Genomic DNA, 26,169 nt, shown 5'->3' on the forward strand with positions numbered 1-26,169 from the left:
CCATAACTGCGTGGCCATCCTGATGTAACTGAAGTTGCTAATGATTTACTGTACTGCCGTGTTCATTTATCGTGTTAATGAGGCCCAGACAAGGAGCTGACCAGTGCTGAAAGATTAAAACAGACACTATCAAGTCACACATAAAAACAACAGTGCCTGCCAGAATGTCAAATGTTAAAATGTCCCACCATATAATGTAAACTTTGCAGATTTCAAATATGGGGGTTGAAAATGTAGAGCTGTAATTTCATCTGAAAAACTTCTGAAAGGATACGCCATAGATGTTATGAAAAGAATAGTGGAAACACCGGAACAACCCGGAAGAAGAAACTAGTGCAAAATGTGATAACACCGCGAGACAGAGGTCAGAATTTCTCTCTCACAACCATCTTGGATATAGAATCCCGACTCGGTGAGTCTCTCGCTAATCTAACTTAATCTAACCGTTTATCGTCTTTGAAAATATTTTAAACAGGGTTCCGACAGTACATGATACATTTGTCATACACTTTATGTGGATATTAATCTATATCATTGTATGTACACATATTCACTGTTATGTAGTCGATCTCTGGTACAAAATGGGGGAACATGACTGCTCAAATTCCCTATCTGGAACAGGCTAACTATTTGATAACAGGACGAATTTGAAATGTTAACAATTGTGCTACATCTGTGAAGTGTTTAGTTAACGTTGACCGTGTATCAACACGTACAATTGTCTGTCGGCTGTTTGTGACCGTGCACAGCCAGCTAGTTAACGTTAGCTTCAAGTGAAGCTTGTTCGCCAGAAAGTGAGCTTAACGTTAGCTTGCTAACTTTTTTGTTTTCTTTGTAGAGTTTAAAAGTTGATACGAGTGTTTATTATTGCTGATACGTTATATTAAACAGCGTTTCCGTTCAGTGGCCATTTTGTATCCTGATTTGCACTTTAACATTAACTAGTTAACTAATCATTTTAAAGTGGATTGTTAGTATGCTAACTAGGGCCGGGGGTGTAGCTAACGCTAGCTATGTAGCAACACGTGAAACACGCATATCACTTGAGTTATAATTTAAAATGGCTAACTAACGTTAGCTACTTGGCTGCTATCCATTAGCCAGTTATCCCTCAGTCAGTAAGTAGTATAACGTTACATTTGACAGTATCAGTAGCAAAGTGATTAAAATGTTACACAAGTACAGTAACTTGTACTTAGTATAAATGAGATCTAGCTGGGAATGATTGATATTTGAACACAGACACGTTGAATCCAGGTCCTACTATAGTACACTGAAGCCATCAGCGCTCTGCATTTGCCTAGTCAGTGAGCCATGTAAAAAATAATTACGTTGGCTGTGTTTTATTCAATCCTCACTTGATTTAAATGTAAGTTATTCCTGGTGATCATTACTTGATTTCTCCTTTCAGACACAAGCATGCCTGGCGAAGCCACAGAGACGGTCCCAGTCACTGAGCAGGAGATGCAACAGCCGCAAGTTGAGACTGGTTCGTATAGCATTATTATATCACACATGCATGCTAAGATACTAAACTACTGGGCTGACGGGGTCCTGGAATTCAAGCACTGCAGTAGAAGTCATATTCCCCCATTGGGAGTGGAGTGGTGGCTTTTATTTTAGAGCTCTATATTGGTTTAACTCCTTTTGGGAAAGGTAACACTCATCAGTTGACACTGAGATAATCAAGCAGGTGACACTGCTGTTGAATGACACTAACATCTGTTGGTTACATTGACTTGGAACTCTGGGTCACCTGTTGAGTCCTGCTTTACACACATTCTCAGCATTAATGGGGAGGTGTGGTGGAAGGTTTATTTTAAGGGGATGGGTGGGCTGAGCAGCTGAGGGATCATATAAACCATACCCTGTAGATTATAATCTTGGGGGGGGCTACTCGGTCTCTATCCACAACTTCCAGACTAGAAACCTTGTTTTTATACTGAGAAGTGAGTAGCCCTCTAGAATTATGTTTGACAAGGCTGGTCATTGCCTCACTTTGCATTAATGTGGGAATAACTGTGTGTTAACAATTTGGTTGTTGTGTCCTGAAATTCACTGCAGTCCAAATGGGTTATCCAGGACCCCTTATTTACTCAAACTCAAACTGCCTGTTGAATGTTACTGCACTGACAACTGGGTTGTGAAACACTTCCCAATGCATGGGTATTTATGTAGTCGCCTTGTGCATGGGACATTTTAAAGAAACAGGCATTAATTACGTGGTCAAACTTTAATAGCAACCTTTGGCATAAAGGAGTGGCACTGACTATCATAACGTTACAGCTGTATGAATTACTTCTGGTTCTGGGAAATACTGGTCCACATAAAATACATTTTTTTTTATAGCAGATTTATTTATTTTTTATTCACACTACATTCTCATTGACCATGTTAAGTGGCCATTGCTTACTGCTATTTGCTGTTTATTTTATCTGAAATTTCATCTTTTACTTCGAATTGATGATAATGATAGTGCTATGGATTATGGTTTTTTTCAACGACGATACGGATTATTGGAGGACCAAAAAAAGCCGATACTGATTAATCGGCCTATTTATTTTTATAAATATATATTTGTAATAATGACAATTACAACAATACTGAATGAACATGTTTATTTTAACTTAATACATAAATAAAATCAATTTAGTCTCAAATAAATAATGAAACATTTTCAATTTGATTTAAATAATGCAAAAACACAGTTGGAGAAGAAAGTAAAAGTGCAGTATGAGCCATTGTAAAAAAGCGAACGTTCTGAGCAAGGAACTTAAACATGAGAACATATGAAAGCTGGTGGTTCCTTTTAACATGAGTCTTCAATATTACCAGTTAATAAGTTTTAGGTTGTAGTTATTATTGGTATTATAGGACTATTTCTCTCTCTACCATTTGTATTTCATATACCTTTGACTATTGGATGTTCTTATAGGCACTTTAGTATTGCCAGCCTAATCTCGAGAGTTGATAGGCTTGAAGTCATAAACAGAGCTGTGCTTCAAGCATTGCGGAGAGCTGCTGGCAAACGCAGGAAAGTGCTGTTTGAATGAATGCTTACGAGTCTGCTGCTGCCTACCACCAATCAGACTGCTCTATCATACTTCATTATAATATAATAAACACAGAAGTATGAGCTTTGGGTCAATATGGTCAAATTTCGAAAACAATGGTTATTCTTTCAGTGGAATACGGAACAGTTCTGTATTTTATGGAACGGGTGGCAACCCTAAATATTGCTGTTACATTGCACAGCCTTCAATGTTATGTCATAATTATGTGAAATTCTGACAAATGAATTACGGTCTTTGTGAGGAAGAAATGGTCTTCACACAGTTCGCAACGAGCCAGGTGGCCCAAACTACTGCATATATACCCTGACTCTGCTTGCACTGAATGCAAGAGAAGTGACAATTTCCCTAGTTAATATAGCCTGCTAACATGAATTTCTTAACTAAATATGGAGTTAAAAAAATATATATATACTTGTGTATTGATTTTAAGAAAGGTATTGATGTTTATGGTTAGGTGCATTGATGCAACGATTGTGCTTTTTTTCTCAAATGCACTTTTGTTAAACCATCACCCGTTTATCGATGTTGAAGTAGGCTCTGATCCGTAGATAAATTAACCGCATTGATTATATGGAACGCAGGACAAGCTAGTTAACTACACATGGTTGATATTACCAGTTTAACTAGTGATTATGCTAAGAAAAGTTTAATGCTAGCTAGCAACTTACCGTGGCTCCTTGCTGCACTCGCGTTAATCGGTCAACCTCTACTATGGTAATGTACTGATGCCCTAACAAGTGCAGGCCTGTTATGGCATTGATTTGACTAAATGTTGATGTCAAAGGTAAGCTGCTTCTGTGAAGTAGCTTATGGCTCTTTATTTTGAAGTCATTTGAGAAACATTGGTTTTGAATAGAACGGAGTTAGTATTGTGGTTGGTTTTCTTAAAGCATTTTCTCATTCATTTTCGTGCTGCAGCAAACAAAATTCTGATTACTATGGCGAAGATGTCAATATGCTAGTGATTATAATTGGCGAAACTTTTATCGATTTCTTCACTACCAAGCACTGTACTAGAAGAGTTATAAGCAGATGAAAGTCCATGTTTCCCCAAAGAGACTATGGAGTGGCGCTGATTTAAGACCACAAATTGCTTTTGAAGTCCATTGGCCATGATGGCAGCCAAAGAAGATGCATGTGCTAAACAAGTGAAGACTACTGATATTGATTGGAAATGACATGGGTACCACAGGTGCTTGTTTAATGAAGTTGCTGAGGAACTACAGTGAAGGATTTATGGAGAGAGCCCACATACTAGTGCTAACACCAAGTATTAGCTGATAACTGTTTTTAGCTGAAGACCACACGTGAAGACTTTAGGAATTCATTTTAGTCTGTTGGAAGAGCGGTATTTTTTTTGCTCAGCATGGAAGTCGGTGTTCCAGAAAAGTGTTGAAAATCCTGTTGGGGAATTGGTTTGTTGCATGAAATGGATTTTTAAGAAATCTAGTTATTTGACGGTTATTCAGGTAAGGTTATTAAAATGCCTCATTATATATAACAGAATAGAAACTTATTAAATCTCGATTTACTAATTCAAAAGTTTTCTAGTATTCCAGTGTGCATGATTGTCTCTGTCGCAAGACACTTCACTCTGAAATATTGTCATTACGGTTAGTAGGTGTATTGAATGCTACTCTTTCTTCAGAGGGTTTCCTCACACTTTCGGTCTCAATGTGTTTCCAAGTACAATCTTGTGCATTTGGGCACTGCATGGTAACTGGGACATGGGCACAAGTTTGGTTTTGTGGGTATACACATTCACCCATTTTTGGTTCAGTTATAACAAATGAAAAGCTCATGTCTGCATCCTTTAACAACCTCACAAACACCTTGGTTCAACTGAATTGGTAGATGTAGATCACAAACCCATTGCTAAAAAATGTACTTTTATTCAATTGTTTCCTCTTCATATTTTGTCACATAATCAAAACATTTTGGACCCTACCTTCCTCATGTTTGTTAGTCTCTCGTATAGGAGAGTACTATTAGTGTAGCTAGATTTTCTTAAACAAGGTGTTCAATCATTTTGATCATATGCTTTAAATAAACATGTAAGCTTATCAACCGCTCCTCACGCTATCGCTGTGACTATCCCCTGCTGCTCCTTCCGCTCCTCCTCCTTTCCTTCCTATCAGCTCCAGGGGTGTTGAGTTCCTCTGCTCCCCTTGGGATGGCTGTGCCCGATGTGACCAATGCCCCTTTGGAGAGTCCTGTGCCTCCAGAAGGCTCCACTTTTCTTCCAGAAATCAAATCCCATTCAGTGTCAGACATGGCTTCTGGGGAGGCAGCTAGTGGACAACTTAATGGTGTAAAAGCAACACCTGAAGTCACTGCGCAAACTGAAGTGCCTGGGGTCACAGAGGAAGCAGTGATCCAAGAATCTGTCTCACCAGTTGAGGCAGCTGCATCTGCCTCAGAAGAAACGCCTGTTCAAGAACCAACGGCACTTTCTGACGAACCTCATGCCTCAAATGAAGAACCAACTGTTCAAGACCTAGAAGCTGCTGCCGAAGAACCGGTCACCCAAGCAACTGAAAATATAATCATTCAAGATTCAGCTGCGGTTACAGAGGTTACCGTGGCTGAGGAACCTATGGCTGAAGCTGAAGAACCCATTGGAGTGGTCAAAGAACCAGTGCTTGCTGCTGAAGAGCCTATCGCTGATGCTGTTGACGCGCCAATCGTAGACACTATTGATGGGATGGCACGTGAAACTCCAGAATTCACCCCTGAGCCTGCAGTCGAGGCAATCGTTGAAGATGTGAAGACTGTGAGTTTGAAGCCAGCTCCTGAAGATGCCGTACCATGCACTGAAGTGGCCAGCTCGAACCCTGGGGACACAGAACTGGAATCTCTGCCTGCTGATTTGACCATAGACACTGCCACACTAAACAAAACTCTCGTTGAGAAAGAAGCAATGGCGGCCTTCTCTGAGGCCGTCCAGCCAAAGGTGACGTCAAATCGTGCAGGCCCGACCATCTCCACCCGGCACCTGTCAGGTGGGTCATTTTGTGTGTAAAGTAAAGGCTGCTCTTACTTTCTTACAGCAGCTCCCCCTTCCAGATCTTTTGTTTCTTATATACTTGCTAACTTTTGCACTGACTGGGCCTAGATTTGCCTTGTAAATTGTATGTTTTCCCAAATTTATCTTTTTGTATTTCAATATGCTTGATGAAAAGGGCTAATGTTGAGAGAATTAAGAATGGCAAGATTTTATTTTAAGGCTTGTTAACTCGAGGCGTCTCAATTTTCTTTTGCGTCACTGTTTTAAACTCATTGTTTCACCTTGAAACAGGCCAGTCCATTTAAGCACTTCATGTAAAGAGTTGACTTCCAGCAACTTTTTACTCTTGTCGTCTGATGTTAACTGTTCTGTTTCTGTTGCTCTATTTTCTCTCTCAGCGCTTATTGGCGTTTGTCCAGGAAGAATGCACCAAGCCAACTGTGTTCAAGTGCTTTAACAGCAGTGTGTTTTCAACACTGATATTTGTTTCCAATGAAGGTGTTTGTTTTCATTTGTGGGAGTTGTAGTTCCAGTTTAAGGCTTTTTGTTCATTGTGGTACACCATTTTAATCCTCACTATCTTTTAATCATCCTCACATCTGCTGTTGATTGCTTTATTTATTTAATAGTATTAGTATTTAGTATTAAACATAGCGAATTGGTTAAATGATTCAATGAAATACTGATTTTGTTTATCTATACTATAGCGATTCTCAAACCTATGGGGTTCACAATGATGAAAGGGGGCATAAGTGAAAAAGTTTGGGAGCACTGGTATAGCTTAACTTTGAAACTCGGTTGTAAACCACAATTCATCATTCTACCTAGGGTTTAGGTCAAATGTTCTTAGTGTTATCTGTTCTGCATAGCATTATAAACAATAACCGCTAAAGCGCCTTCGGATTTGACCTGTCACAAATTATAAATCGTGCCATGCTTTGCGAATGCATTTGCCACACTTTGTCTTTCCTCTGCACTGAGTGGGTCCTCAATTTGAATTTGAGTGATGCTGTAGAAAATGTGACGTGTGTGTGTGTTTTGCCTGAATACTTGAAATTGAGTGTGCTGCCCTGCAACAATTCCTTCCATTTCGGAAAGAAGTTTGGTGTGGTGTTTATTTTCCTAACCCTGGATTTCTGAGGTAACATTGCCTCCTGTGTTCTGATCTTTTAACCCGCATGGTTCAGGCTTTGACATCCTTGTCTTCCAAATGTAAAAACATTTTAACAAATTTGTTTCATTCAGCTGCACCCTCTGCAAGTCTGGCTACCTCCCAGAAACCTCAGACTGCTTCTGGCCCTGCCAAGCCCAAAGGCAAAGAGGCCAAGGGTGGCTCTGCCCCAAAGGCTGTCCCTGGCAGAAGAAAACGCTCCTCTATGTCTGCCTCCTCTGCTTCTCCTACCTCCTCCACACCCCATTCCCCCCTAGCTACCTCACCTGGGGCTGCTGGAACTCCCAGCCAGGGCAGTCGTGCCGCCCCCAAGGTTGTGAAGGTTGGCAAACAAAGAAAGGCTAAGAAAGAGTATTTTAAGCCTACTGCTGACCTGCCAGCCCCAGCAGGGGCCAAACCTCTTCCTATGGAGCCTAAAGCTGCTCCTGCACCAGTAGTGGCCACGCCAGTAACTGTTGCTCCAGAGCCTGCCTCTCCCAAGCCTGTGGCGTCCCCTGTGTCCTTCAAAGTGACCTCAAAGCCTGCTGCACCAGCCCCCGTGTCATTTGCTGACGCTATTGCCTCTAGCCCCCCTAGAGCTGCCTCTGAAATGCCCATAGCCAAGCCAGAGCGTCTGCTCAAGGCTGAGGTGAAAGAGGTCAATGCAGCACCTGCCCTGGAGGATGACGATGACCTTCCCCCTCTCATTCCACCAGAGGAGCCAGTAAATATGCCAGTCTTCTCACCCCCTACAGTAGTAGGGACTCCTAAGCCTGCCCCAGTTGCTTCTCCAGCTCCCCCTAAGCCAGCTCCTTTTGAGCCCGTTGTAGCGGCGTCGGCTCCTGTTAAGGCTGTTGTGGCTACACCTGTTCCCCTAAAGCCGCCTCCAGTTGTTGCTACAACAGCTCCCCCTAAGCCAGTTCCAGTTAAGCTCGTTGTGGCTACACCAGCTCCCCTTAAGCCTGCTCCAGTTGTAGCTGTACCAGCTCCCCCTAAGCCAGTTCCAGTTAAGCCCATTGTTGCTACACCAGCTCCCCCTAAGCCTGCTCCTTTTGAGCCCGTTGTAGCGGCGTCGGCTCCTGTTAAGGCTGTTGTGGCTACACCTGTTCCCCTAAAGCCGCCTCCAGTTGTTGCTACAACAGCTCCCCCTAAGCCAGTTCCAGTTAAGCTCGTTGTGGCTACACCAGCTCCCCTTAAGCCTGCTCCAGTTGTAGCTGTACCAGCTCCCCTTAAGCCTGCTCCAGTTGTAGCTGTACCAGCTCCCCCTAAGCCTCCTCCAGTTGTAGCTGCACCAGCTCCCCCTAAGCCAGTTCCAGTTAAGCCCATTGTTGCTACACCAGCTCCCCCTAAGCCTGCTCCAATTGTACATGCGCCGGCTCCTGTTAAGCCTGTTGTGGCTACAACCGCGCCCCCTAAGCCAGTTCCAGTTAAGCCTGTTGTGGCTACAACCGCGCCCCCTAAGCCAGTTCCAGTTAAGCCTGTTATGGCTACAACCGCGCCCCCTAAGCCAGTTCCAGTTAAGCCCATTGTTGCTACACCAGCTCCCCCTAAGTCTGCTCCAATTGTAGCTGTGCCGGCTCCTGTTAAGCCCGTTGTGGCTACACCAGCTCCCCCTAAGCCTGCTCCAGTTATAGCTGCACCAGCTTCCGTCAAGACCGTTCCCGTTGTAGCTGCACCAACTCCTATTGAGGCCTCTCCGGTTGTAGCTGCTCCCGTTGAGCCCATTGTACCAGCACCCGCTAAGCCAGCTCTTGTTGAGCCCGTTGTAGCTGCACCAGCTTCCGTCAAGGCCGCTCCCGTTGTAGCTGCCCCGGCTCCCGTTGAGCCAGTTGTAGCTGGACCAGCTCCCCTTAAGCCTGCTTCCTATGCAGCCGTGGTAGCTGCACCAGCTCCTCTTAAGCCTGTTCCCATCGAGCCTGTTGTAGCTTCCCCAGCTCCCCCTAAGCCTGTTGAAGTAGCCGTTGTACCAGCACCTGTTTCAAACCCTGCCCCCACCCCTGCTAAACCCCCTACCAAACCGGAGCCTGTGATCAAGAATGACAAGGGTATTTCAATATTTTGTCTGTCTGTGTCCCCTCTGTTTGCCCACCGGTGTTGATTTCTGTGGCCTGTTCAAGTCTCTTTTCCCTTTTAAAGCTAAAGAAAGTAGAGATTGTAGTAGTCTGTATTACCTTTTCCTCAAATGTAACGTCTGAACTGGCCTGTTTCAAAGATCACGTGTAGTTATTGGAGCTATTGATTGGTGAAATCAGTGCTCCCGTTTGAGTGCCATTTTTATTCTTTGGGGTACATTTTTACTGTGTACTTTCAAAACAGGAAGTTCCAGTTTGCATGTTTTTCCTCCCAACAAGATGATGTTAAGGTTCAAATTATGTAAATGCCCTGCTATTATATACTGTTTTTTTCTGGGGGGGGGTCTCTCAATTATAGTGAATTGAGGAGCCCTATTACAGTGCCTTCAAAGTATTCATACCCTTGGACTTATTCCACATTTTGTTGTTACAGCCTAACTTCAAAATGGATTTTAAAAATACACATTTGCACCCATCTACACACTAATGTCAAAGTGAAAACACTATATATTTTTTGCAAATCTATTGAAAATTAAATGCAGATCTCATTTACATAAGTATTCACGAGTAAGCACCTTACAGCTTACAGTTGTGGGTCTATCTGGGTAAGTCTCTAAGAGCTTTCCACACCTGGATTTTTTAACATAAGCCCATTTATTATTTTCAAAAGTCTTCAAGCTCTGTGAAATTGGTTCTTGATCATTGCTAGAAAATCAAGTAGATTTAAGGAAAAACTAACTCGGCCACTCGGGAACATTTGGCCTTGGGTTTTAGGTTATTTTCCTGCTGAAAGTTGAAATAATCTCAATGTCTGGTGGAATGCAGACTGAACCTGGTTTTCCTCTAGGATTTTGTCTGCTTAGCTCTTTTTTTTAATCCTGAAACTCCACAGTCCTTAACTATTACAAGCATACCCATAACATGATGCAGCCACCACTATGCTTGAAAATATGGGGAGTGGTACTCCTTAATGCGTTGTATTGGATTTACCCCAAGCATAACACTATTCAGGACAAAACATTCATTGTTTTTTTGCGGTATTACTTTAGTGCCCTCTTGCAAACAGTATGTTTGTTTTGGAATATTTTTTTATTCTGTACGGGTTTCCTTTTCAGTCTGTCAATTAGGTTAGTATTGTGGAGTAACTACAATATTGATCCATCCTCAGTTTTCTCCTGCCATTAAACTCTAACTGTTTGAAAGTCAACATTGGCCTCATGGTGAAATCCCTGGGTGGTTTCCTTCCTCTCCGTCAACTGCGTTAGGAAGAATGCCTGTATCTTTGTGGTGACTGGGTGTATTGGTAATAATGAATGACTTCGCCTTGCTCAACGGGATATTCAGTGTCTGCTTCTTCTTTTCTTTTTTTGGTGCCCCTTTGCTAGGCATTGGAATACCTCCCTGGTCTTTGGGGTTGACTCTGTATTTGAAATTCGCTACTCGACTGAGGGACCTTACAATTATATGTATGAATGGGATACAGAGATGAGGTAGTAATTTGGAATTTGTGTTAAACACTATTGCACACGGCCCATGCAACTTATTATGTGGCTTGTTAAGCACGTTTTTACTCCTGAACTTATTTAGGCTTGCCATAACAAAAGGCTTGACTATTTAAGACGTTTCAGACCTCCGTTTTGACATGGTGTATTAAGACTTAGACAAAAAATCTAAATTGAATCCCTTTTTAAAATCTGTTTAACAAAATGTTGGCAAGTCAAGGGGTGTGAATACTTTCTGAAGGAACTGTATTTCTGTCAGCCTATAAAATGACTTTTGAGGGGAATGGCAAGGGGGGTGGCAGTTCCATGTCATTGTGATACAGGTTTGTCAAGTTGGGAGATTACTTTTCAAATCCGTATGCAAAGGGTGTGCAAGATTTTACTACTCCACAGATACTTTCACATTATAAGCAGGTCTGTTCTTTTCTACACTGACATTTTTGTTAACCTCATCCACATATACCCATTTTTATTCTGTTTCACTGCCTCAAATTAATAGATTAGATTCACCTACCACCAACCAATGTTGCGCTCATTCAACATCTCGATTTGTATTAGTCTCTGTTGTGCCTCATAGACTTTGCTCTGTTAAATACCTATGCAATTACAATTCTCTTACAAAGGCTGCTGTAGAAGAACTGGTTTTCTGCAGCTCAGGCCTTTGCCATTGACCACATGAATAATGCTTGTTTCTCTGGGGGTGGCTTACAGGGTCTGGCACTGAATCGGACAGTGATGAGTCTGTACCAGATCTGGAGGAACACGACTCTGCACAGACACAGCAAGCGCAGGTAAGACCACCTGAGAGTGACCAAGTGCCCAGATAAGACTGCTCGGGCAGAGGTCTGGCAGGCCACAGAACAGATTAATTTAGCACGCTGCTTCTATGGTGTATGGGTGGGATACAGTAAACCCTTATACACTGCTCAAAAAAATAAAGGGAACACTTAAACAACACAATGTAACTCCAAGTCAATCACACTTCTGTGAAATCAAACTGTCCACTTAGGAAGCAACACTGATTGACAATAAATTTCACATGCTGTTGTGCAAATGGAATAGACAAAAGGTGGAAATTATAGGCAATTAGCAAGACACCCCCAAAAAAGGAGTGATTCTGCAGGTGGTGACCACAGACCACTTCTCAGTTCCTATGCTTCCTGGCTGATGTTTTGGTCACTTTTGAATGCTGGCGGTGCTCTCACTCTAGTGGTAGCATGAGACGGAGTCTACAACCCACACAAGTGGCTCAGGTAGTGCAGTTCATCCAGGATGGCACATCAATGCGAGCTGTGGCAAAAAGGTTTGCTGTGTCTGTCAGCGTAGTGTCCAGAGCATGGAGACGCTACCAGGAGACAGGCCAGTACATCAGGAGACGTGGAGGAGGCCGTAGGAGGGCAACAACCCAGCAGCAGGACCGCTACCTCCGCCTTTGTGCAAGGAGGTGCACTGCCAGAGCCCTGCAAAATGACCTCCAGCAGGCCACAAATGTGCATGTGTCAGCATATGGTCTCACAAGGGGTCTGAGGATCTCATCTCGGTACCTAATGGCAGTCAGGCTACCTCTGGCGAGCACATGGAGGGCTGTGCGGCCCCACAAAGAAATGCCACCCCACACCATGACTGACCCATCGCCAAACCGGTCATGCTGGAGGATGTTGCAGGCAGCAGAACGTTCTCCACGGCGTCTCCAGACTCTGTCACGTCTGTCACATGTGCTCAGTGTGAACCTGCTTTCATCTGTGAAGAGCACGTAGTGGCGAATTTGCCAATCTTGATGTTCTCTGGCAAATGCCAAACGTCCTGCACGGTGTTGGGCTGTAAGCACAACCCCCACCTGTGGACGTCGGGCCCTCATTCCACCCTCATGGAGTCTGTTTCTGACCGTTTGAGCAGACACATGCACATTTGTGGCCTGCTGGAGGTCATTTTGCACGGCGCTGGCAGTGCACCTCCTTGCACAAAGGCGGAGGTAGCGGTCCTGCTGCTGGGTTGTTGCCCTCCTACGGCCTCCTCCACGTCTCCTGATGTACTGGCCTGTCTCCTGGTAGCGCCTCCATGCTCTGGACACTACGCTGACAGACACAGCAAACCTTTTTGCCACAGCTCGCATTGATGTGCCATCCTGGATGAACTGCACTACCTGAGCCACTTGTGTGGGTTGTAGACTCCGTCTCATGCTACCACTAGAGTGAGAGCACCGCCAGCATTCAAAAGTGACCAAAACATCAGCCAGGAAGCATAGGAACTGAGAAGTGGTCTGTGGTCACCACCTGCAGAATCACTCCTTTTTTGGGGGTGTCTTGCTAATTGCCTATAATTTCCACCTTTTGTCTATTCCAATTGCACAACAGCATGTGAAATGTATTGTCAATCAGTGTTGCTTCCTAAGTGGACAGTTTGATTTCACAGAAGTGTGATTGACTTGGAGTTACATTGTGTTGTTTAAGTGTTCCCTTTATTTTTTTGAGCAGTGTATTTCACTCCCAACATGATTAGAATAGATCCTTGACTCTTCAGTGATGATTGATTCTGTGAATTTCATTCTTCTGATTCTACTGAAGCCATCCTTCATGTCCTGAGAATAGGAAAAAGCCAAAGGGATAATTTAATATGCTTTATTTTTACCGCGCACACCATATTCTTACATCTTGGTTGCATTTTTGGTCTATTTCTCCAAAAATCTACATCTTGCCTGTCATTAAAGGAGGATTTGTAAATTTTTCCCCCACAGCTTGCAGCTGCTGCAGAAATAGATGAAGAACCCGTTAGCAAAGCCAAACAGAGCCGTAGTGAAAAGAAGGCACGAAAGGTAACTAACATGAAACGATCTAGACTTGTTTTCATTAGGCATTCCAGTCTTAAAAGTATACATTGAATTATTTAAATTACTATGCCATCTATAACTGTCCATTGTTGGAACTAGTGTTCAGTTCCACTCAAAATAGAGCATGACCCATGGTTCTTTGCTTCTCTCCAGGCAATGTCTAAGCTGGGTCTCAGGCAGGTGACGGGGGTCACCAGGGTTACCATTCGCAAGTCTAAAAATATCCTTTTCGTTATCACCAAACCAGACGTCTACAAGAGCCCTGCATCAGACACTTACATTGTCTTTGGTGAGGCTAAGGTAAGATGGATACAGTTTGAATTTTATTTTCTGATTCCTTTTAAATATGTCATGTTGCTGGTGTTATTCCATCTCCTCTAAACTGCTCTTTCAGAACCAGAATCGCATACTCTTAATGGTATCAGTCAAATTTGCAGTGTAATGTCCATTCAACCAAGGTGTTGGGGTTCTTTCCAAAGGTTACAGCGCTGATATCACGATCTGTTTCTCTCCCTTTGTGTCTCAGATCGAGGATCTTTCACAACAAGCCCAGCTTGCCGCGGCAGAGAAGTTCAAGGTACAGGGAGAAGCCGTGTCGAACGTCCAGGAAAACACACAGACTCCCACTGTACAAGAGGAGAGCGAAGAGGAAGAGGTGAGGGCCTTGAGAGGGGTGAAACGGTTAACATAGAATCATCAGCAGGTCATTTCTCTTCAGTGATGATTGATACAGTGACTTTCGTTCTTCTGAGTCTGCTGAAGCCAACCTTTCTGTCCTGAGAAGAGCAATTGAAACTATGATGGGGCTTAGTTTTATACATGATCATGAACCAGACCACTGTAAACTATGATAGGGCTTAGTTTATACATTATCAGAAACCAGGTACCATACTTTTTGTCCATTTAGATGGTATAACTCTGTTTGCCTCCATTAATTAGCTTTTAGTTTGTAGTTGTCTTCCTTGTTTAATGGGGTTATTGTGGGTCCAATCCAAAAGCCCCATTCCCCTTGATGTCAGTGAATTGCAGTGTGAGTTAAACTGTCTGATACTAATGCTTTGTCTCGATGCATAGGTTGACGAGACCGGGGTTGAGGTGAAGGACATTGAACTCGTGATGTCACAAGCCAACGTGTCGCGAGCGAAGGCTGTACGCGCCCTTAAAAACAACAACAATGATATTGTCAATGCTATTATGGTAAGTATATTTTACCACACAATTCCCTTGTCACCAGACAGTATTATCCAGCACAGGTTCCCCTCAATCCAAAAATGTGTAGATTTGAGTTGTGACCTGTCAGTTATCGTAGGATCTACTAGCTGGAGATCCTTTCTCTTCAGTGATGATTGATACAGTGACTTTCGTTCTTCTGAGTCTACTGAAGCCAACCTTTCTGTCCTGAGAAGAGATGGGCACTTAACTATGACAGGGCTTAGTTTGTACATGTATCAACACATTGTATTCTTATATTCACAGGAATTGACGATGTAGGCTGCTGGTCGAAGGGGGTTCTGAAAGTTTGCTGGTTTAATCTACTATTGTTTGTACAATTTATACCCGAGATGGAAATAAAGTTGTGGCTTGGTGAATTGAACTAGGTTTCCCTCTGTATTAGTTTTGTGAAATTATGAATCGTACATCTCCAGGACTAGGATTGAAGAACACTTGACTCAAAGGGATTTGTCTGAACAGTGGTATGGAATACAGTTTAGTCCTCAGAGGTGTAAACTGTGCTCTGTTTTACTGAACTTTCAGAAGTCCCTCTGCTGAAATGGTATTGTAGGGCTGGATATCTTTCATTGCTGTGGTTAAATATTTTTTGTAAACAATGTACCACAGATTTAAGACAAAAGTATTGCATTTTAATTAGCTGGTGCTGGGAATCTTGAGCCGTTTTGCTACTATGACTAATCTAAAGACTTCCAGTGTAAACCGCACCTCTGAGTAACTGATGAAACAAGGAAACTGGAAGGCACTTGTTCGCTGAAAGGTTACTGTAAAGGTATGTAATGAATACAGATCGTAATGCCAAATTTATGGGGGGTGGAACAAGCATTAGTATGACTGCATTTGATATCCTAGAAATACCTGACTGATACCTGTGATAATACACCAGACATAACCCAGAGTGCTTCAAACGTATGTTAACCACTGATGGTCTTTTTCCCCATTCTCCTAATGATAAAGGCAAGGAATGGAGTAATCTTAGATCGGTGGCCAGGTCAACCACGGAATTGGGTCAAGCATGCTCCTATCTTGGGTTTCTACTAAAGGGGAGTAGTCTCCTGAACTTTAATCCCTGTGTCCAAACCAGTTCATGAGCAACTGGTGAATGCTTGAGATGCATCCAGCTGCAACCCTGCAGCAGCCTGTGATTAGCCTGTCAATAAAAAACAATACTATCGACATCTACTGGCTGTGGTTAATCCCTGCCAGGGGAGACTGACTGCACCCTCTCATGGAAGCCACGGATGTTCAAGGCCGACCGTGGTCCTGCAGGCATTGACAGGAAACAAGATCCCCCATCACCCTAGACGGGTGGGTTGTTTAGCAACAAATCAAATTTTGTGAAATGCTTTGTAAATAGGTGTACAGTCGTGGCCAAACGTTTTGAGAATGACACAAATATTAATTTCCACAAAGTTTACTGCTTCAGTGTCTTACGATATTTTTGTCAGATGTTACTATGGTATACTGAAGTATAATTACAAGCATTTCATAAGTGTCAAAGGCTTTTATTGACAATTACAAGAAGTTGATGCAAAGAGTGAATATTTGCAGTGTTGATCCTTTTTCAAGACCTCTACAATCCACCCTGGCATGCTGTCAATTAACTTCTGGGCCACATCCTGACTGATGGCAGCCCATTCTTGCATAATCAATGCTTGGAGTTTGTCTGAATTTGTGGGTTTTTGTTTGTCCCCCCGCCTCTTGAGGATTGACCACAGGTTCTCAATGGGGTTAAGGTCTGGGGAGTTTCCTGGCCATGGACCCAAAATATAGATGTGTTGTTCCCCGAGCCACTTAATTATCACTTTTGCCTTATGGCAAGGTGTTCCATCATGCTGGAAAAGGCATTGTTCGTCACAACTGTTCCTGGATGGTTGGGAGAAGTTGCTCTCGGAGGGTGTGTTGGTACCATTCTGTATTCATGGCTGTGTTCTTAGGCAAAATTGTGAGTGAGCCCACTCCCTTGGCTGAGAAGCAACCCCACACATGAATGGTCTCAGGGTGCTTTACTGTTGGCATGACACAGGACTGATGGTAGCGCTCACCTTGTCTTCTCCGGACAAGCTTTTTTCCGAATGCCCCAAACAATCGGAAAGGGGATTCATCAGAGAAAATGACTTTACCCCAGTCCTCAGCAGTCCAATCTCTGTACCTTTTGCAGGATATCCGTCTGTCCCTGATGTTTTTCCTGGAGAGGAGTGGCTTCTTTGCTGCCCTTCTTGACACCAGGCCATCCTCCAAAAGTCTTCGCCTCACTGCGTGCAGATGCACTCACACCTGTCTGCTGCCATTCCTGAGCAAGCTCTGTACTGGTGGTGCCCCGATCCCGCGGCTGAATCAACTTTAGGAGATGGTCCTGGCGCTTGCTGGACTTTCTTGGGCGCCCTGAAGCCGCCTTCACAACAATTGAACCGCTCTCCTTGAAGTTCTTGATCCGATAAATGGTTGATTTAGGTGCAATCTTACTGGCAGCAATATCCTTGCCTGTGAAGCCTTTTTTGTGCAAAGCAATGATGACGGCACGTGTTTCTTTGCAGGTAACCATGGTTGACCAAGGAAGAACAATGATTCCAAGCACCACCCTCCTTTTGAAGCTTCCAGTCTGTTATTCGAACTCAATCAGCATGACAGAGTGATCTCCAGCCTTGTCCTCGTCAACACTCACACCTGTGTTAACGAGAGAATCACTGACATGATGTCGGCTGGTCTTTTTGTGACAGGTCTGAAATGCAGTGGAAATGTTTTTTGGGGGATTCAGTTCATTTGCATGGCAAAGAGGGACTTTGCAATTCATTTGATCACTCTTCATAACATTCTGGAGTACATGCAAATTGCCATCGTACAAACTGAGGCAGCAGACTTGGTGAAAATGTGTATTTGTGTCGTTCTCAACTTTTGGCCACGACTGTAGACGAACAGTGAAATACGTGCAGGCCCTTCCCAACAGTGCAGCGAAAGAAACAATACACAATAGGTAATGATATCTTGGCTATAGTGTCTTCAGAATGTATTCATACCCCTGGACTTAATCCGCCTGAATTCGAAGTTAATTATATTGATTGATTTTCTCACTCATCTACACACTACCCCATAATGACAAAGTGAAAACATGTTTTGAGAAATGTTTTCAACTTTATCGAAAATGAAATATCTCATTTACATACAGTTGAAGTCGGAAGTTTACATACACCTTAGCCAAATACATTTAAACTCAGTTTTTCACAATTCCTGACATTTTAATCCTAGTAAAAATTCCTGTCAGTTAGGATCACCACTTTATTTTAAGAATGTGAAAAGTCAGAATAATAGTAGAGAATGATTTATTTTAGCTTTTATTTCTTTCATCACATTCCCAGTGGGTCAGAAGTTTACGTACACTCAATTAGTATTTGATAGCATTGCCTTTAAATTGTTTAACTTGTGTCAAACGTTGCAGGTAGCCTTCCACAAGCTTCCCACAATAAGTTGGGTGAATTTTGGCCCATTCCTCCTGACAGAGCTGGTGTAACTGAGTCAGGTTTGTAGGCCTCCTTGCTCTCACACGTTTTTTCAGTTCTGCCCACAAATGTTCTATAGGATTGAGGTCAGGGCTTTGTGATGGCCACTCCAATACCTTGACTTTGTTGTCCGTAAGCCAATTTGCCACAACTTTGGAAATATGCTTGGGGTCATTGTCCATTTGGAAGACCCATTTGTGACCAAGCTTAAACTTCCTGACTTCTGTCTTGTCTTGAGATGTTGCTTCAATTTTTCTCCCTCATGAAGCCATCTAGGTTGAGAAGTGCACCAGTCCCTCCTGTAGCCAAGCACCCCCACAACATGATACTGCCACCCCCATGCTTCACATTTGGGATGGTGTTCTTCGGCTTGCAAGCCTCCCCCTTTTTCCTCCAAACTTAATGATGGTCATTATGGCCAAACAGTTCTATTTTTGTTTCATCAGACCAGAGGACATTTATCCAAAAAGTATGATATTTGTTCCCATGTGTGCAGTTGCAAACCGTAGTCTGGCTTTTTATGGCGGTTTTGGAGCAGTGGCTTCTTCCTTGCTGAGCAGCCTTTCAGGTTATGTCGTTAAAGGACTCGTTTTACTGTGCATATAGATACTTTTGTACCGGTTTCCTCCAGCATCTTCACAAGGTCCTTTGCTGTTGTTCTGAGATTGATTTGCACTTTTTGCACCAAAGTACGTTCATCTCTAGGAGACAGAACGGGTCTCCTTCCTGAGCGGTATGACGGTTGCATGATCATGGTGTTTATACTTCCGTGCTATTGTTTGTACAGATGAACGTGGTACCTTCAGGCATTTGGAAATTGCTCCCAAGGATGAACTAGACTTGTGGAGGTCTACAATTTTCTTTCTGAGATCTTGGCTGATTTTCTTTTGATTTTCCCATGATGTCAAGCAAAGACGTACTGAGTTTGAAGGTAGGCTTTGAACTGCATCCACAGGTACACCTCCAATTGACTCAAATGATGTCAATTAGCCTATCTAAAGACATGACATCATTTTCTGGAATTTTCCAAGCTGTTTAAAGGCACAGTCAACTTAGTGTATGTAAACATCTGACCCACTGGAATTGTGATACAGTGAAATAATCTGTCTGTAAACAATTGTTGGAAAATTACTTGTCATCCACAAAGTAGATGTACTAACCAACTTGCCAAAACCTATAGTTTGTTAACAAGAAATGTGTGGTGGTTGAAAAACGAGTTTTAATGACGCCAACCTAAATATTTGTAAACTTCTGACTTCCAACTGTACGCCTCGTGTCTGAGCCGTTGAATTGCGACTCCTTTGTCCCATTTCGCTTGTTTGATTGCCTAGCGGAGGGAATAACTACGCTGTTTGTATTCGGCCATATTCCCGGTCATCTTTCCATGGTTAAATGCGGTGGTAAGCACTTTCAGTTTTGCGAGAATGCCGCCATCTTTCCATGGTTTCTGGTTAGGGTAGGTTTTAAAATCTCTTAATTAAGGATCGGACGCTTTTTTTCAATTTTTGTCTAAAATGACACCCAAATCTAACTGCCTGTAGCTCAGGCCCTGAAGCAAGGATATGCATTTTTCTCGGTACTATTTGAAAGGAAACACTTTGAGGTTTGTGGAAATGTGGGAATATATAACACATTAGATCTGGTGAAAGATAATACAAAGAAAAAATAAGCTTTTTGTTCAAAATGTTGTATCAACACTGCCCAAATGTGCCTATTTGGGTTATTAACATTTCAAGTTCATAACTGTGTGCACTCCTCAAACAATAGCATGGTATTCTTTCACTGTAATAGGTACTGTATATTGGACAGTGCAGTTAGATGAACAATGTCATTCTCCTGCCAATATCAGGTATGTCTATGTCTTGGGAAATGTTCTTGTTACGTACAACCTCATGCTAATCACATTAGCCTACGTTAGCTCAGCGATACCGATCCTGTAGAGTTTAATTTAATTTCACATATTTTGTTTCCAATTTCATAAAATGTTTGTTACATGTAATCTTTCGGTTCAACCATAATGAGAATAATAAGCACCATCATGGTGAACATATTGGGTGTATGCTGATAAGCTGTAGAAAGAATATATTAATTTATAGACTTTTTTTTATAGAAAATATAATTCTTCATAAGAGGGGCCAAAGTCAAAATTCAGACCACTAGGGGTCAATGTTTTTAAATAGGATATCCAGTAGGCCTCTCTCTGTAGTTGAAGGTAGGATCTCAATGTTACCTCCTCTCCTTGGTAGAGAAATTTGATCAATCCCTGTGTATTTGAGGGAGGGGATGGTTAGCTTCAACAAAGTGAGCAGCTACTGGATAGTCTGTGTTCTTACACCTGATTGAGCTGCGCTGTTCAGCTATGCTTTGTTTTAATTGTGTTTTTCGTTTGTTCTACGTGGGCTTTCCCACATGAACAGGTGATGAGATAGATGACTCCCTTTGTCTTTTTCTACAGAGATCATATGAAATTAATAGGGTTTCTATATGTAATTCTTTGATCACACCAGAGGATGCTGGTGTGAGAAGCTATAGGAGGACAGGCTCATTGTAATAGCTGGAATGGAATAAAGATGGAACGGTATTGAACACATCAAACATGGAAACCATATGTTTGACTCCGTTCCATTAAATCCATTCCATCCATTACAATGAGCCTGTCCTCCTATAGCTCCTCCCACCAGCCTCCACTATTGCACCTAGGCTATTTAAAAATTTGTGCGCTTGGTTGTCCCTTACCTACTGGTATTTTTTTTAATTACTTTCACCAGTATTGAAAACGTAAATACATTTGCACAATGAGTATTTCTCTCAAATACATAGTTAGCTGTTGGTTAACTAACTAGCTAATTTTAGCATAGACCTGACGAGCAGTGCTTGACTTGCATAAAAATAGGCGTCGGTAATAATTGTAGGTGCTGGTAACGTTACTGTTTATATTTAGGTGCAGGAGAAATTGAAAATTTGAAGTGCAGGAATTTAGCACGTGGAGCTCCTCAAAACAAGACATGGTGTCAATAACAAGATGGACCTATGATTCCCCACATGGCAGCTTCATGTCATTGTTGCTAGCTATCTGACCATCCAGAATCATAACTACAGATGGACTTCTGCCCCATCAACGCACGTGCATAATCTTCGTGTTGTCAGCTAACCCATCTATAGTGAATGGAAAAATCTTTGTGTAAATAATTATTTCTAATGGCAGCCAACGGTACCCCAGTCGGCCTTCAACTTCAGGTAACGTAAACTCGTACATCGCCTTGGTCTGTACAATGGCCCTTATTTTAGCGCCCCAAAAACGTAATACTTCCAGATCAACTGTAATGTCAATACCATTGTAAAGCACAATTTCTCCCATTTCCAAAAAAATCGATTACATGACCTAAACACTGCTTGTTTCTGCATAATTCAAGCAGGCAATGAGCCCCGTCGGGTATTTTTTTAAATGGCGGTTGGGGTAGCGAAACTAATGCGTGGTAGTGAGAAGGACAGATGTGTGGGAAAATTGCTTTTTTCACTCGATCTGTCCAACTTAACACCCCATCGCCTCTAAAATGTAAATAAAACACTAAAGAGTTTATATAATGTGTCATTACATACCTATTTTAAGGTCTGTGTCGAATTTGAATCGGGTTTTTAGGGCGGTGCTAAAGTGATCTTAGAAGTAAACAGCGGTACCCCCCCTTACCCCCGTCACTGTCCATTTCTTGTTTTTAAACGATGAGAGAAGTGCTACACCTTGTGGAGAGAGATTGTAAAACAGAAATAGTTGCTTTATGCGTGCTGTATGTTACGACATGACACGTCAAGATGTAACGGAGGGTCCGTTTTTTTATTTATTTTTACTTTTCTCCAATACTATAGAGCCATTACCATGTCGATCAACGCTTGAATAGAAACCTAGTTCACACCCCCGATTTTGAAGTCAACACAGTCACTACAGTCCCATTAGTTTTCTTTGTAGCCTCGTTTGAATGTCGCGGTTACGCACATTTGTACGGAATGGGGTGCGTTTACGTTACTCAATGAGATTGGGCAGCAACACTGAGCTACCCTGCAACATCTTTTCCTGGAGTAGCTCAAACTTTATGTTATGTCTCCATGAGACACCATTTTAACTGACTTAATTTGGCTTGATTTCGGTATTTGAGTCTTCACATAGAAAATAATTGGTGTCACGTAATCGATGGCTTTGTCCTTTCATATATACTGTCATTGGTCCCTACCACATACATGTGAAATCCTAATTTCCTAGATTAATTTCCTCCTTTTCTTGCTAGCGTTCCTCTTTTCCTAGCTCCCATTTCCTCCTTTCATAGCTTAATTTCCTAATTGTCTAGCTTCCTTTCCTAACCTCCTTTCCTTCCTAACCTCCTTTACTAGGACCCTTCCTCTTTTCCTAGCTCCCTTTACTCCTTTTCTTTCCTAGATTAATGTCCTTCTTTTCTTACCTCTTCCTAGCTCCATTTCTGTTCTGCCTTTCCTAGCTTCCTTTCCTATTTTCCTAGCTACCTTTCCTTCCCTACTTCCCTTTCCTCTTTCCCTGGCTCCTTTCTTTCTTTACTAGCTCCCTTTTCCTAGGAAGCTAGGAAAGGCGGAAAAGAAAGCAGAAAGTAATCTAGGAAAGAAATTCATGTGTGTTGTAGGGATTAATCACTTCCAGTAGATGGCGATAGGATTGGTTTTGGTGACAGGCTGCTCAGCTGGATACTATTGCATTGTTGGAAAAGGAACCGCAAGTAATGGTGCTTTCAAGGCAACTGGGAACTCTAAAAAATACGAGGTCAAATCATGACGTCAGTGATCTTCAGGTCAGAAAGTCGGAGCTCTAGAAAGAGGCCCGAGTTACAGACTTGGAATTCTGATTTGGATGACCTTTCAAAATCACTTTTCCCAGTTGGAGCTCGTTTTTTTTCAGAGTTCACAGTTGTCTTGATTGCTCGGAAGTCAGAGATTTCCGAGGTCCGAGTACCCATTTGTATTTAACGAGGTATAATCATTTCACTGTTTTACCTGTTGTCTACTAAGCATGTGACAAATACAATGTTATGTTATTAGATTTATTGGAATGTTCTCGAAACGTTAAATTTGCATTAGCCGAGTCATGGCGTCATTGGTGGTGCCGAGTTCCCAGTTGTTTTGAACACGCTATCAGTCGCAATACCATACAGAGGAGAAATTATGGGAAAAAGAGACAGAGGAGGTCTAAGAGAGAGCAGGAGGAAGAGGGTGAGCTTGAGTTGGTTTAAGGGAGATGGTTTGTTAAAAAAGAATGGTAGACTGTGTAAGCAGAGTGAGTTGAAGATAGGAGGAGAAATTGAAGTGAATGAGGGCAAAGTATTGGAGGTGTGAAGTTCTCGGAGCCCGAGGGTTGCACCGAGGGTCAGGATAAAGATGAGTATGACAGGAGTGAAGTTTTTTGAAAAAGTGATCAATTTTTGGCTGATCCATTTGTGGTTTCAGAGTGGGTGAAAACAGATTTGGATGCTGTGGAATCAGTGAGGGTAACCAGAAGTGTTCTTGTGATAATTGTTTGTGTTTCTGCTGGTCAGAGGGAGCAGGCGCTCCATGTTAAACGAATGGGGGCAAGAGATGTGAATTGTTTTGCTCTAAAGAAAAGGCCGACATTGGAAGGAGTGATTACTGGGGTAGCAGTAAATGTGAAAGCTGACCAACTGAAGGGGAAGATTGATTCCTGGTGTTTGTGATGCTCGTAGCAAACTACCTGCCCTCCAGGACACCTACACCACCCGATATCACAGGAAGGCCATAAAGATCATCAAGGACAACAACCACCCGAGCCACTGCCTGTTCACCCCGCTATCATCCAGAAGGCGTTGTCAGTACAGGTGCATCAAAGCAGGGACCGAGAGACTGAAAAACAGCTTCTATATCAAGGCCATCAGACTGTTAAACAGCCACCACTAACATTGAGTGGCTGCTGCCAACATACTGACTCAACTCCAGCCACTTTAATAATGGAAATTGATGTAAAAATGTATCACTAGCCACTTTAAACAATGCCACTTAATATAATGTTTACATACCCTATATTACTCATCTCATATGTATATACTGTACTCTATATCATCTACTGCATCTTGCCATCGTTATGTAATACATGTATCACTAGCCACTTAAAACTATGCCACTTTATGTTTATATACCCTACATTACTCATCTCATATGTATATACTGTACTCTATACCATCTACTGCATCTTGCCTATGCCGTTCTGTACCATCACTCATTCATATATCTTTATGTACATATTCTGCTTTATCCCTTTACACTTGTGTGTGTATAAGGTAGTAGTTGTGGAATTGTTAGATTACTCGTTGGTTAGTACGGATGGCACTGTGTTAGACTGCATCCAGTTTGCTGAGTAGAGTATTGGAAGCTATTTTATAGATGACATCGCCGAAGTCGAGGATCGGTAGGATAGTCAGTTTTACTAGGGTATGTTTGGCGGCGCGAGTGAAGGAGGCTTTGTTGCGAAATAGAAAGCCGACTCTAGATTTGATTTTGGATTGGAGATGTTTAATATGAGTCTGGAAGGAGAGTTTACAGTCTAACCAGACACCTAGGTATTTGTAGTTGTCCACATATTCTAGGTCAGAACCGTCCAGAGGTGTGAGGCGGGCGGGTGCGGGCAGCGAACAGTTGAAAAGCATGCATTTGGTTTTACTAGCGTTTAAGAGCAGTTGGAGGCCACGGAAGGAGTGTGGTATACAGTGCCCTCCACTAATATTGGCACCCTTGGTAAATATAAGCAAAACGGCCTGTGAAAAAAATAAATATTTATCCTCTTGGTCTTTCATTAAAAATATGAGCAAAACTCTAACCTTTAATTAAATTAAAATAATTTAAAGGGAAAAAAACCTTATCATAAAACATATTTTTCTCAAATATATGTGTGCCACAATTATTGGCACCCCTTCATTCAATACTATGTGCAACCTCCCTTTGCCATGATAACAGCTCTGAGTCTTCTCCTATAATGCATAATGAGGTTGGAGAACACATGGCAAGGGATCAGACCATTCCTCCATACAGAATATCTCCAGATCCTTCAGATTCCGAGGTACACGCTTGTGGACTGTCCTCTTCAGCTCATCCAACAAGTTCTCTATGGGGTTTAGGTCAGGGGACTGGGACGGCCATGGCAAAACCTTGATTCAGTGGTCAGTGAACCATTTTTGGGTTGATTTTGAGGTGTGCTTTGGATCATTGTCCTGCTGGAAGATCCAACCATGGCCCAGTTTAAGATTCCTAGCAGAAGCAGTCAGGTTTTGATTTAATATCTGCTGGTACATAATTGAGTCCATGTATCCTAACAAGTTGTCCATGACCTTTGGAAGAAGAACAGCCCCACAACATCAAAGATCCATCACCATTCTTCACAGTGGGGATGAGGTACTTTTCTGCATGGCTATCTTTCTGTCTATGCCAAACCCACCTCTGGTGTTTGTTTTAAAAAAAGCTGTATTTTGGTCTCATCTGACCATGGAACCCGGTCCCATTGAAAGATCCAGTAATGTTTGGCAAACTGTAGGCACTTGAGTCTGTTGTTTGATGACAGCAAAGGCTTTTTATGGCAACCCTCCCAAACAACTTGTGGTTATGTAGGTGGCATTAGTTCATAGTTTTGGAGACTTTCTGACCCCAAGACCCAACTGACGTCTGCAATTCTCCAGCTGTGATCCTTGGATATTTTTTGTCCACTCTTACTATCCTCCTCACTGTGCGTGAGGTCAATATAGACACACATTCTTTTCCAGGCCGATTGTTAACATCTCCAGTTGCTTTA

The 26,169-nt window shown here is 42.4% G+C and overlaps 1 protein-coding gene and 3 non-coding genes across 6 annotated transcripts; all 4 read left to right on the forward strand.

The window, feature by feature from the left end:
* Positions 1 to 286: 286 nt before the first annotated feature.
* On the forward strand, positions 287 to 15,226 carry LOC139542769 (nascent polypeptide-associated complex subunit alpha-like). Of its 3 annotated transcripts, none has more exons than XM_071348587.1 (9): positions 309 to 412; positions 1,412 to 1,489; positions 5,213 to 6,076; positions 11,517 to 11,596; positions 13,540 to 13,617; positions 13,786 to 13,932; positions 14,159 to 14,287; positions 14,707 to 14,829; positions 15,109 to 15,226. In XM_071348587.1, exons 2-9 carry the CDS (start codon positions 1,420 to 1,422, stop codon positions 15,121 to 15,123), a joined length of 1,506 nt encoding a protein of 501 aa, XP_071204688.1. In that variant the 5' UTR covers positions 309 to 412; positions 1,412 to 1,419; the 3' UTR covers positions 15,124 to 15,226. The 3 variants fall into 3 exon arrangements, with proteins under 3 accessions (XP_071204690.1, XP_071204688.1, XP_071204687.1); XM_071348586.1 differs by lacking the exon at positions 5,213 to 6,076 and adding an exon at positions 7,327 to 9,276; XM_071348589.1 differs by lacking the exon at positions 5,213 to 6,076 and having other exon boundaries at positions 287 to 412.
* Positions 13,319 to 13,392, forward strand: LOC139543316 (small nucleolar RNA SNORD59). The gene has a single exon (XR_011668693.1). It is a non-coding gene; the product is annotated as a small nucleolar RNA SNORD59 (small nucleolar RNA).
* LOC139543313 (small nucleolar RNA SNORD59) lies at positions 14,344 to 14,417 on the forward strand. Its single transcript, XR_011668690.1, has one exon. It is a non-coding gene; the product is annotated as a small nucleolar RNA SNORD59 (small nucleolar RNA).
* On the forward strand, positions 14,966 to 15,039 carry LOC139543315 (small nucleolar RNA SNORD59). The gene has a single exon (XR_011668692.1). It is a non-coding gene; the product is annotated as a small nucleolar RNA SNORD59 (small nucleolar RNA).
* Positions 15,227 to 26,169: the final 10,943 nt, after the last annotated feature.

Source organism: Salvelinus alpinus, chromosome 17 (assembly GCF_045679555.1).
Source record: "Salvelinus alpinus chromosome 17, SLU_Salpinus.1, whole genome shotgun sequence".
NCBI lineage: Eukaryota > Metazoa > Chordata > Actinopteri > Salmoniformes > Salmonidae > Salvelinus > Salvelinus alpinus.